This window comes from Ischnura elegans, chromosome 2 (assembly GCF_921293095.1).
Source record: "Ischnura elegans chromosome 2, ioIscEleg1.1, whole genome shotgun sequence".
NCBI lineage: Eukaryota > Metazoa > Arthropoda > Insecta > Odonata > Coenagrionidae > Ischnura > Ischnura elegans.
This window is the reverse complement of record NC_060247.1, coordinates 13,960,298-13,972,743: the sequence shown is the minus strand read 5'-3', so window position 1 is coordinate 13,972,743 and position 12,446 is coordinate 13,960,298. Positions and strand designations below refer to the sequence as shown.

Sequence of the window (12,446 nt, the reverse complement as noted above, 5' to 3'; positions counted from 1 at the left end):
TATTCATCCATCCATCCTTGCAAGTCTTAACTTAATATCATATGCAACCAATGGCACATTGTAGCTTTTGACTAAGTTATATCATCGAGCATGCCTCGCATGTCCGGAATCAGCGAGTGAATCGTCTCATATTCCATTTTGCCGTTCGTTCAGTTGATTAAACCGTAGGGGGGAATTCATCGCATTTCAAAAAGGCACGCTTCCCCTCCGGGCTTTCCTCTCTGCGATCGCAAATTCCGGATCGAGCGAGAGCCTCTCCCTCGCCCTCATTAAACGCGCTGATCACTCACTCAAGGCGCTATATATGCGTTCAATTAGCGGATTCTCCCGGGGCGCGCTTTCCAACAATTCGCGTAATCAGTGCCTCTCTTTCCCCGAGGGGGACAGCCCCCCCCGCCTCCCTCCACCCCCATCGCCACGTTCTCTCTCTCTCTCTTTCTCTCTGACCAGCCATTCTCCGAGGTGCAACTCGGGCTCGTCAAGAAGCGGCCTCCTTACCGCGATGGAAAGCGTAAATCATGGAAAGCGCCGATTGGTTCCATTTTTTTTAAAGAACACATTCGCTTTACTGCAGGGTCGCAGCTAGGAATTGAGGCTAGGGGGGGGGGAGGGGTTTCAGGCGCAACTAACACTGGGGTGTCTGGGGGTATGGCATACCTGCCAGGGTAAGCGGGAGGTGCGAGGACCCTCCGCCAGAAAAAAATATTTAAGATAAATGGTTAAAAATGGTGAGTTTTACGGCCTTCTGAGGGATATTTTATTAATCCTTACACTATTCCATAAGTAATATTAATACAAATAAATAAAATAGATTAAACTTTAAAAAATGTCTGAGCTCTGGGGGGGGGTTTTATCCCCCAAAACCCCCCTCGCTGCGCCACTGCTATACTGTATCCACAAATAAAACGATTCCGAAAAAAATGTTTTCCTAGGAGGATACTGAAAACTTCTACTGACCCATCACCAAAATTAGGCTGTGATAAATAATATAGTGAGGATGTGTAGCGATGCTTTCCGCCGAATTAGCCGGACCTCTCTAATGCCCTCTTCTTTCTTGTAGTCCTTGTTTCTGTACACACCCGCGAAAGAAGAAGAGAACCATACTCTCGTCTACCATGAAAAAACGCACTCGACTCTCTCATCGGTCATTTCTTCTCTGCCTCGCGTGAGTTTGCAAAAGGTCGGAAAAGATCGTTCCACCCTTACATTGGTGGCTGCTCATCAGCGCCGTTCTCGACGCTTTTTTCTTTTGAGACGGAGAGTAAAAACTTCTCTCAGAATGTATCGTTCTATCGAATCTTTGAGGTAAAGTTTCCTATATTTTCTACGACACTATCATCTGTCGTTTGACCCTGATAAAATACAATTTATATTATCTAGCTGAATGAAATAGCTTTTTTTAAGTTCAAAATTGACCTACTGGAATAATTCCATTGTATTCAAATGCAAATTCTCCAACGCGTTGCAAAAAAAACCGCAGACTTACTTATAAATAGTGCGTTGGACGCTAATAGGTTAATGTACTTCATATTCAATTATTTGCGATGTCTCTTTGCAGCGACTAAATCGCACCAAGTTTAGTTCTCTGTCATTGATTTCAGTGAGTAGTCGAATAAGTATTCAAATGCGCCCTTCTTTTTGTTTCTGAGATAGTCGAGCACACCACACGACGTATTTACTTCTCCCGAGGCTGATAATATATCTTCGCTCCCGTTTACAACCTTATTTCCTCTGGCACTTTCTATTAGTCTCTCTCTCTCGCTCGTTAAGTGCGCTTCATTTGATAGTTGTTCATCACTGACTCTCCCTCGCACTATTTCACCCGAGTGCTCTCATGGCTCTCCTGACAGCGCTTGCCAGTCGAAGAAGGTGGCAAATAAGTAACTTCATGGAAGCAAAATTTAACAGTTATCTATTTTCTTTTATGCATTCAAATTACTGTCTTCTCTGATACAACTGTCGTGGTGTTATTGAAGATTCAAACATAAAACGTAAATAATTTTTTCATTATTTTTCTAACTTCTGTTTTTTTTTAACTTCACCTATTTCGGTTATATTCGCGCGAAATTCCCGGAAATTCGGAACCCTTTTCCTCATGAGAGGGACGAGGTGGCCGAGAGTATTTTGCTGCTGATCGCCTTCTCGATGGGCCTCGCATACCCCAGGCAAATATTCTCGAAGTGGGTGAAAGGAATAGGCCCCCTACCTTGAATCAGTGAAATACACACCCCTGTCTTTGTCTGGGGTGAGCTTTAACATCGCCTATAAAAAACAACCTTCGGGTAGAATCACTGAGTCAGAGTTCCTCATGAGGAGTAAGCCAAAAGGATGTAAAACCAGGGCCGTTCTTTTCTCCACCTTAAGCGTCGATCAGAGAGCTCTCCTCACATCAGCAATGAAACCCCTCGCAAAACTTTAATTCTATAAATCACAATACCTTGGACGGATGCCGAACCACTTCCTCATAAATATGAAATTCATTCATTGCTCCGATTATCTTCATATTTTCCCCTCTCTTATCCAACGACTCGCAGCTTCTCTGAATTCCTTTTCACTTTCGTCGCCTGAGGAGTCTCTCCCGTATTCCTCCATCAGCGTATCACTCCACATCATTCTCGCTCATTAGCTCTGAGGCTGAGGAGCATCCAGAAAGGTTAAGAACGTGCTTCACTTTCCCGCTTATGCTAATGGCTCCTCGGCAAACACCCCACCATCGGCGCCTGATCAATATTGAGACTCATGAGGTGTCGCGCATCCATCCGTCCCGTGCTCTGGACCGTAGCCCCCCGTGGCTGCCCTATCAAAGACAGATGAGTGGCGCCCTCCGACCGGAACCGAAGGAAATGTCAGCGTGAGCTAAAGTGTGCTCATCTGTGTTTTGGTGCGCTCGCTACAACAAGACCATTCTTAAAGGGGTTATGACTCAAAAGAAACTCGCTATGCTCATCCTTTTCAACCAAACCCACAGCAAACAAAACGGAACTAAAATTATCGAAATCGTATTAATTTGGACATTTAAGGGAGATTTGGGAAAAAAACTGCAGGAATCATTCCAACTGAAAACTGAACATCGCAAAACCCTTAAACATTTTGGTCAGATGCCAATTCAAGCATGTTGTAAGAATATCTTTAGTTTTCATAGATTTTCAAAAACCTTCTTGGCCATTATAAAATATTAAATTAAAAAGGGCATCCCATCAAGCGCCTATATTTTTAGTTTTAACAGTATGTAGAGAAAATCTGCCTTCAATTAATTGCCTTGAAGTTTGGGCAACATGATGGGAGAAGCCGTAAGCCCCCAGTCGTTGATTTGGTCACTCGAGATAAAGCAGTGCCCAAGCTGATCGATGTCAGGAGCCCTCATGCTGATTGTGTTTTTGGTATGTTCCCATCCGTGCTTGCACACCATAATGGAGATGAAAAATCAATCGAGATATCCGGTTTACCTCTAATGGTTGACTCGGTCTGGATTTTGCCCGCTGCGGCTTCTGCGCGACCATCGCACACTTCCGTGGGTGAGCCGCAAGACACGCGTTTTAAATTGGCCGTCGGCGAGGCGCGGAGCACGCAGAGGGTGAAACTCGAGCACTCGGGAAAGGGGGTGTATTACACGGTCGGACGAAGCGGTGCGGTCGAAGGTGTCCCGCCGCTGCGGTCGGCGCTTTGAAAACAGAGAATCGCAGCGGCGGCGACGGCGGCAAGAAAATGAAGAGGGCTGCGGCGATGTGGCCGAGAAGCAGGGTGGGCAAGCGAGAGGATTTGTGTTAGCGAGAAACAGAGAGAAGGGCACTGACGACCGACTGTTGGCCGTCGAGGGGATCGCATCGGGGGATCATTCGTCATTATCTGTCTATTTCCTATTGTTTCAGGAATGATGTGATGGAAATTTAGACCACTGTTAAAATTAGACAATGCAATATACTTTCATACATATTTATTAGGGAGACAATAAATGTCAGTAGAAAATGCATGGCAAAATGTCATTTAAATCATTTTGGGGAGCAAAGGACATAAAAGAGACTGAAGGGTATGAGGCAGAGAAGCTGGCCAAGCATTTTCGGATATTCCGAGTAACTGGGAAAAATGAAGGACCCATTAATTTGCCACTTTATGTACAAATAAATAGGTATTATACTGGGCTTAAACTCCCAGGAGTGTGTACCCTTCACAGCGACGCTCCAGCGTTTAAACTGTTACGCTGGTAATCAAGAAACATGACGGGGCGTGACTGCACGCATCTTTTCGACAGAAATATTATAATGCCACGTATGGTTTGAGGCACGATGAGTTGGAAATACTCAACAATTAAAAACACGTAAAATTTTTACATCAATAATAATTTTGTATTATACAATGAAACACATTGTACGCCAATAAATTAGGTAGAAATTGGAGCATTGTTTTATCTAAGCAATATTCTGATACACAAAGCGTGCAATAGGCGAAGGAATCCTATCCTTACAGCTATCTAGCGCCGAGAGACGGGTGAGGAAAGAAAAGGACAAGTTTTCGTCGTGATGATGTTGTATTGCGGGAAGAGGCCGTTGAGTTTAAGGGGAGTGTACCCGACGAGGAAGCCCATCAGTCTTTTTAATTACGCCACATCGAACGATCCAAACAAACGATTCATTAAGAGGGGGCTTCGGTAGTCTGATCCGCCGCGCGCAGCGAAACCAATTCGAGGAGGATATCGGGTGAGGAGGAGGTGGTCCTGTCCTTTCACTCTTCGGCTCCGTGGTTGCAGCTACATACTTCCATTGTTTCGCTACGGGAAGGAACCTACAACGTCGTGTTTTTGTTTTTGTTTTTATTTTAACTCTTTCTTTTTTTTTTCCTTCCTCGGTCGGAATTTCAGTTCGCACCTCCGGGATTTCGTAACATTTTTCTCTCCGCGCCGTGGCTCGGTGATTAACGTCAACTTCATGACAACCACGTGGATCTAATAAGGGCGATGTGATTAAAGCAGGGGATGATGGATGAGTGAGGCGTGTAATTCCCCTCCCCTTCCTCCCAATGCCTCCCTCCCAATGTCTATCCACCCAGTACATATCCACGGCTCGTCCTCGCAGGAGTGCCCGGGGCGCCATTCCCACACACCCAGCGGCCGAGTTAAACTCCATACGACCTGTTTCTTTTAAGCACCCGGTTCTTGAAAAGTCCATTTAGAAATACAATTTAAAATTCCAAATTTATTCCCAAAATTTCGACGAAATTGCCGCTGGAACCGGTTCGGTGTCGACTTTATGGAAGTTTAAGTGATTGTTTATTATTATTTATTATTTCTCGTTAAAATGGAGTTCATTTATTCGGCATTTAGGGCGATGCCGAATTAGCGTTGGGCGCAGAGGTGTTTATGTTTGTGCACGTACGTCACGGAAACGAGCTCGCGAGACTAATATGATGTGCTTCGTCAAGGTGATAAGTACATTCTTGGCAGAAGCTGTATCCGTCTAAGTCGAGTGGTGACAATAATCAGAGCCTGGAATGTCTCTTACGTTTACTTATCTCTTAATTTACTGAAAAAAAGAGCCACAGAGAGCTATTTAAAAATAGCCCTCGTTTTATGATCGTTGTACACCACGAAAATTTTTTAAGTCAATTATGAAGTGCTGAATCAGTAGATTTTAAGTTATTTTAGTTATAAAATTTCTTAAGCATTTCTATTGAAATCCCGTTTGGGTATTGAGTGTGGCTTTAATAATACTCTGCGTTCACCTCATAATTAAATTCCCGGTGTTTGTTCTTTTTACTGATTTGATTTCTCAGGCGCTTTGATTCATTGTTTCCTTACTGGTATTTGGAGGAGGCGACCGACAGCTGAGGTCATTTGCGCCATGAGGGAAGGGTATGGAAGGAAGGGTGGAGAGAAACCCGGCGTCGGCATTAGCCTGCTCTTAACGAAAGGTCCCAAGGGGACCACGGCTTAATGTCCCATCCAACGGACGGACGGAGTGTTGCGCTTGAAATGTCCTCCACACAGCACTCAAGCACAACACTCGGGCAGTCCCTGAAAATTCTGTGCCACTGCCAGTGCGCTTGTGTGGAGGACATTTCAAGCGCAACACTCCGTCCGTCCGTTGGATGGGACGTTAAGCCGTGGTCCCCTTGGCGCCTTTCGTCCGAGCCCGCCGGGTGGGGAGCCAACACTCTAGCCACCACACCAACCCGATCGCCCAGCTTCTTACTCCGTGCTCTAAATAATCGTTATCAGTTTATGGCGATTTTTGAGTGCACTTGACCTGTAAATAGTTGATTTTGTACTTTATTGTTCCAAGTACCTAATCGTGAAGATAAAGTGTATTTATAAAATATTACAATTTCCCAGTCATGAATCAATCGAGATCCATTTCCTAGCTTTGCATCCATTCTATCGCCCTTGTGATAAGATGAGGTTTTTTCTCCTCCTGTTCTCACTGTCAGTTTGAACCGTAGTAGTCTCAGGGAGGAAGGAAGATGGAGGAAGTAAGATGGAGAGGGCCGTGACTAATCGTTTTCTGAAGACCAACAGACATAAAAGACTCGCTTATCGGATTCTACGAATTTCTCACTGTTTTGCACCTACGAGTGTTGGGCGTCGGGGAATCTTTGACGCTCGCATTCACGCTCCTGACGCCTTGTCATTCCGATTTTACGTCATTCCTCTTCGGCCCTTGTCTTCCTCGGCTCTCATCAAAGCCCATTGCACCGCCGAATGTAAAAAAAGCATTTAGTTATTGAGCGCTAAATCGTCCTCGCTTCGGTCCAGAGTGCTTTTATTTATATTCCCCATGATTTACCGTCCATTACTACTGTCGTATCTTAAAAATTCATTTCAAATCTCAGTGCACTAAAGTTATTTGATAGTGTAAGCCGTTTTCTCCTCCAATAGATGCACGAATGCGATGCGAATGGTATAGAAAGGGACCCAAATTTATATTAAAATATCAATATGTGAATGCTAAAATTATCATCACTTGATTTATTCATATGGAGTCGATCGTCGTTAAATTATCGCACCACTGAGTACCAGTAATAAACCAGTCTGAAAAAACAAATAAAGGAAGTGGCCATATGCATTACTACCAATTGACATATACAGTGTTTTCATTCAACACCGAACTGGAATAAGAATAATTTCTTTTTCTAACAGAAAACGAACATTAAACATACCAAGAGACGAATAACACAACTTTATAAAAGGAAATTAAGCTTAAAAAATGAAAAAAAGAACTAAATCACTACTTCTCTCACAACAATAGGTATTAAATACATCAGTGAGCAGATAAATGACTATTAAATTACATGATCCGAGTTCATAGGTCGCAAGAAAGTAGGTGGGCGAAAATCCTTTTCTTAAATATTTTATGTATTGTATGAGTGATGATGACGAATGACGTAAATTCTTTCAAATCGCAGCTGAAATAATCCCTCTCTCTCTCTCTCTTTTCTGGATGCAGGGTATTCCACAAGCCCAGGCCTTGCGGGAGCGGCGGTGCCGCGCCTATGCCCCCAACGCACAACGGCCTCAACAACGGCGGCGGCGGCAGCTCCGGCGACCTCTCGGACCCCGCGCCCTCGCCGCCCCTGACTCCGACGGCGCTGCCTCCGGCCGGCGGCTTCTCCCACCACGAACCCTCCTCACACTCCCCGCCGCCCCCATCCTCAGCCGCAGCGGCTGCGGCAGCGGCTGCGGCGGCGGCAGCGGCTGCAGCAGCCGGCATGCACTTCCTCCCGCCCCCTCCGCCATCCACGAGCCCGGACGTGAGGCGACGGAAAGTGTTCAAATGCGACTTCGAGGGCTGCGAAAAGGTCTACACCAAGAGCTCACACCTGAAGGCGCACAAGAGGACACACACTGGTAAATATCACTTTCTTGGAACATTTTGAGGATATTAGACTCCGATCTTCACAGTGTCTGACGCGCCTTAACGTTGAAATTCGTCGCTGGGGAGAAAAGTATGTGGTCCTCGGTCATTGAGAGGAAAATGAATCATTTAAATAAATAAAAGATCGTAGCACTTTTCCACCAGAATTTTAATGCGTACAACGCGTTTCGGCTCAGTGACTGAGCCCTTCCTCAAAGATATCAAATCCTTCCCTACCCCTTCTTCTTTCTCAAGGGTATAAAAGAGATTTTCAAATGTTTTCAAGTGTCTTGTACCAGATGATGGCTCAGTGAGTCGAAACGCGTTGTACACATTAAAAATTCTTGTGGAAAAGTGCTACGATATTTTATTTATTTAAATATGTCTATCTTCCACCAATTGAAGCCTGAATTTGTTGAACTTAAAATGAATAATTCCTAATATCAACCGGAAATGCTTGTAACCCATAGAGTGGAGGGTGTTAAAATTAGTGGAATTGACCGATTTTTATTTAGTGCTCACTATTATCACCTTCAAAATTCATTGGAATTACACAGCTTTTGGTGGGTTTACATCTAATATTTCACTAATCATCCAGGCACAACCCCCTTGTCACACTTAATTGTCACAACTCCTCTTTGTAATGCATACAGCCTATTCTCATGAGCCTTCCTTAGTATCTTCACCATAATGCTCCATAATCCATACCCTCTGCATTACTGTTCTTTACACTCTCACACTATGAACCACCCAATACTATCGTGTCCATCAATGTCTCATTGCCAATGCTATTCCATTCCTTAAATCTTACCTGCAAAGAGGAATTTCCTCTAAACACAACTATGCTCATTTTAATTACTATTTACTTCATTGCATGTTTGATGAAAATTTAAAAATAATCAGATGCCTTGCACTAATATAAGTACTCATAACTTGCTATGGTTCCTTCATCAAAGGATAAATTCTAAGATTTTCAATTCTTGTTGATATGACAAATTTAGTATATTGGAGAATGAAGTGATGAACTACATCTGACCAATCCTCAGACTGTTGACTTGTATGCTAATTATTGGATTTCCTTCTCAGTCCTCATGTGTGCATTAATTTAATGAAGAAATATAATAAAAGAGATATCTTAGCATACACCATATGTTGCAGAAAAAGTATTAGTCGTACAAAAAGTGACTGAGCCATGAATGAATTTTAATTCACAAAGTTGAAATTTTAATTTTTGCCCCTTCCTGAAAAATTCCTCTTGAAAGAGAGAACTTCCTTGATTACATAAATGCACCATTAATCAAGATTACTGTTTTTATTTGCAGGTGAAAAGCCCTACGAATGTACGTGGGAAGGTTGCACATGGAGATTTGCGAGGTCCGACGAGCTCACTCGCCACTATCGCAAACATACCGGGCAGAAGCCATTCAAGTGTCACCTCTGCCAACGCTGTTTCTCCCGTTCTGATCACCTCTCCCTTCACATGAAGCGACACTGAGGAGCTGTCCGCAGGAAAATTTGCTTGACCTGTCAGGGAGACTAATTTAAAGACAAGAAAAGATTATTATTTGTCCCTTCTGCGTGGTCTGGCAAGTGTGGTGACAGAGACTGTGTGTTGTGACATGGATTTCAAAGTGTGATAGAGAGGATGTTATACGCAACACCTTGCGGACACACTGGATGATCAACAGTGAAAATAAGTGTGTGAGAGGATGTAATGTTTTTATCTGGATCCCATGGTCACCTCTCAATACTTGTGGAGCAGAAATATGTACAGTATGAAGTTCAACTTGTTTTCTTTGAAGTGGTTTTTACGTGGTGTAACTTATTTAAGCTGGAACGTTTAATAAAAAACATTTCACAATGTGTGGAAGCATATGATGATTTTGACCGTTGTCAGCAATGGATATAGTTTATTAGATAATGTAGAGGTGGACAAATGATGTGGTTAATAGAATGAAATACCTTGCCGTCTGCGCTGTGGTGCTGTTATTAACATAGGCTAAATCTTTCAATGAAAATAATACTTCACTTGGTGCTGTTTACACCTAATGTCTTGAATGTATTTTCTCTGGGTTTCCATGAAGAACCTCGTGTTATGTTTGAGGTCTGTTTCCAGTGATAATGTGCCACTTAAGAAGTTACAAGAAGAGGGTTCTTGTTGCCATTAAAGTTGACAAAGGCATAACGTCTTGAATGGGTTCCACCTTCATCAATGACAATGCCAAGAAAACTTTGCTTCACAAATCAAATGCTAATACTATTGCATAGAGAGTGAAAATGGTTTTCTTACTTGTTCTCTAGAAAATTCTTTGTCCAAAAGAATATTTTCATAGCTTTTAGTCGTTAATCTATTTTTATACTGAAACTTTAAAGTGCCAACTATTGGCTTGTTTGGTATATAAGTCATTTGGCACTTAAAACTACTCAAATCAGCATTAAAAACCTGTTTGTCTTTACACCCTGTCCTTTCTACAACTAATCGCTCCTGAATCCAGTTTCTGTTTGTAGCTGTAAACTTTTCTACTTGTGAAATATTCATCTTATTCTTAATTTTAAAATGAATTATAATTGGAAACCAATAGAATCATTTTCATGTATTGGAAATGATTACAATTCATTGGTCAATTCTGTAATGCAGGCTCCCGAATATTGCTTCCCTGCAAGATGCATATGTAAGTGGGCAAACAATAGCAAACCCACTAGCTCAAAATAGAGCAATACAATTTTTTCCCAGAATAAAGCAAATTCTATCAGTAAATACTAGCTTTGTTCTCGGAATAAATATATAACGGAGAAGACGAGCATGTTGCTGGTCAAAATGTGATTCAGGTCTTTATCTTCAAACTATTTAATTTTATAAACACCCTTTTCTAAGATCTCACTTCTAAACTGTTTTCAAAGCAATAATGCTAGCATGCATTGATATTTGTCTAAAGCATATATCAGATCTATTACTGAAACAATTACTGTACTTCTCCCATCTCTTCTCAAACCTATTCACTCTTTGCCTAAACCATAAATTCTATTTTATATGCATGAATTATCAAATGGTCTTCTTTGACAGACTGTCCTCAATGAAACATTAATTTTCCAGTTAGTAGGGGTCATGAAACTTCTTTGGTCAATGTATTCATATCAAAAGAGATTCAGTTTATTTAACGCTGGTGAATGTTTAGGAAAATTATGAAATCTCTGTGAGAACGTCTGTACTACAAAAATGCATTGTTACATTGAATGAGTTATTCAAAAATATGCAAGAAGCATAACTTGCTGCTATTGTTCCTTATTTATGAAGAATGCTTGTTTTTGCTGTTCCAAATGGCCTATTTTTTCATTGCATATGATCAAGTTTGTCTGATTTTAATATACTATGGCCTACCAAGATTAAGACTCGTTCAATCTGGCTGTATTGCATTTTTATACAGTGAAATCTATATATATGTTGGAGACTTATTTTTCTATGATGCTTACCAACTGATTTTATCATTGATATAAAATGAATGGCCTATTCATGATGAAAGATTTGTTGAAACTATTTTGTGATTGTAGTGGCTGTAATTCTGATTGATTTTGATGATTAACAAGTGCCTGTGTGGATACATTTCACTGAAATAAGATATATTTTTCTCTTAAAGTAACCATTCCAATCAATAATTGTGTGTATGCTACTTGAAAGACCAAGAAGTGCCTGTTTCATACTATGTGTTCCTCTTTGACTGCATTTCTTCAAAAACAAACAGTAACTGAATGTTTCATGAATGCATCTTAGTGCATTTACTCAACTTACAGGTCAATTCACTGAGTGTATCCTGCTCCTGATTTGATCTTTCCATTGTAAAAGTAATAAGGGCACCTTTTTTCTCTAGTTCAGTCATGGATGATTGAAACGTTACAAATATTCAAAGCCACATTAACACTTCTGTCCCAATTTCCCAAAGTAATAATGGTATAAACTAATTAAAAAAAGATTTCTGTGCAATTGATCTGCTCTTAAATATATTTCCAAGTGACAGGTAGTTTTCATTGCTTGGCCTCAAAGAACGGTTGTACTTTTCTGAAGAATGTGGTACTTTAACAGCACCCAACATGTCCTTATCTTTGCTTCCCTGTTGAACTTTAGAAAGCAATAGCTGGTTAAGAGATACAATGGTTGTAATTCTCCTGAATTTAGAAATTGCAAATATTTCATCATTCTTCAGGCATGTGTTCCAGTGAACATCAGCCGAAATTGGTAGATTTAAATGGAATACTATTTTGCAATAGTTAAAGTCAGTGTGAAAAATAATAATTTGCTTTCCATGTCTTCTCAATACAGACTGCATGGATCCTATGATAATGCTAAATCCACCCAACTTACTCAATAATGACAAATTATTTATCTCAGTGTTGCAAACCTTTCCAAATTTTAATTTCCATGAAGTCATAAAATTTTCAGAAAATTATCATAAAGGAAATGGCATGATCATTCAGTTCACAGAAAGCCTTTTTTTATAGCCAAGTATTAATGACTTACTTGTATTAAAAATTAATTCAAGAATGTTTTGTGAAAGGAATGTTATTTAATAGACTGAAGAAATGAGCCACTTGTAAATTTGTGTGAGT

General features: G+C 41.2%; 1 protein-coding gene across 3 annotated transcripts in view; it reads left to right on the top strand.

The window, feature by feature from the left end:
• The window catches only part of LOC124153420 (Krueppel-like factor 8), an 892,525-nt gene extending 880,325 nt beyond the window's left edge, over window positions 1-12,200 (top strand). For all 3 annotated transcript variants that reach the window (XM_046526561.1, XM_046526562.1, XM_046526560.1), the window contains 2 exons: window positions 7,437-7,837; window positions 9,167-12,200. In XM_046526561.1, coding sequence (XP_046382517.1) covers window positions 7,437-7,837; window positions 9,167-9,339 — 574 coding nt within the window. In that variant the 3' untranslated portion in view covers window positions 9,340-12,200. The remainder of the gene's footprint in view (window positions 1-7,436; window positions 7,838-9,166) is intronic.
• Window positions 12,201-12,446: the final 246 nt, after the last annotated feature.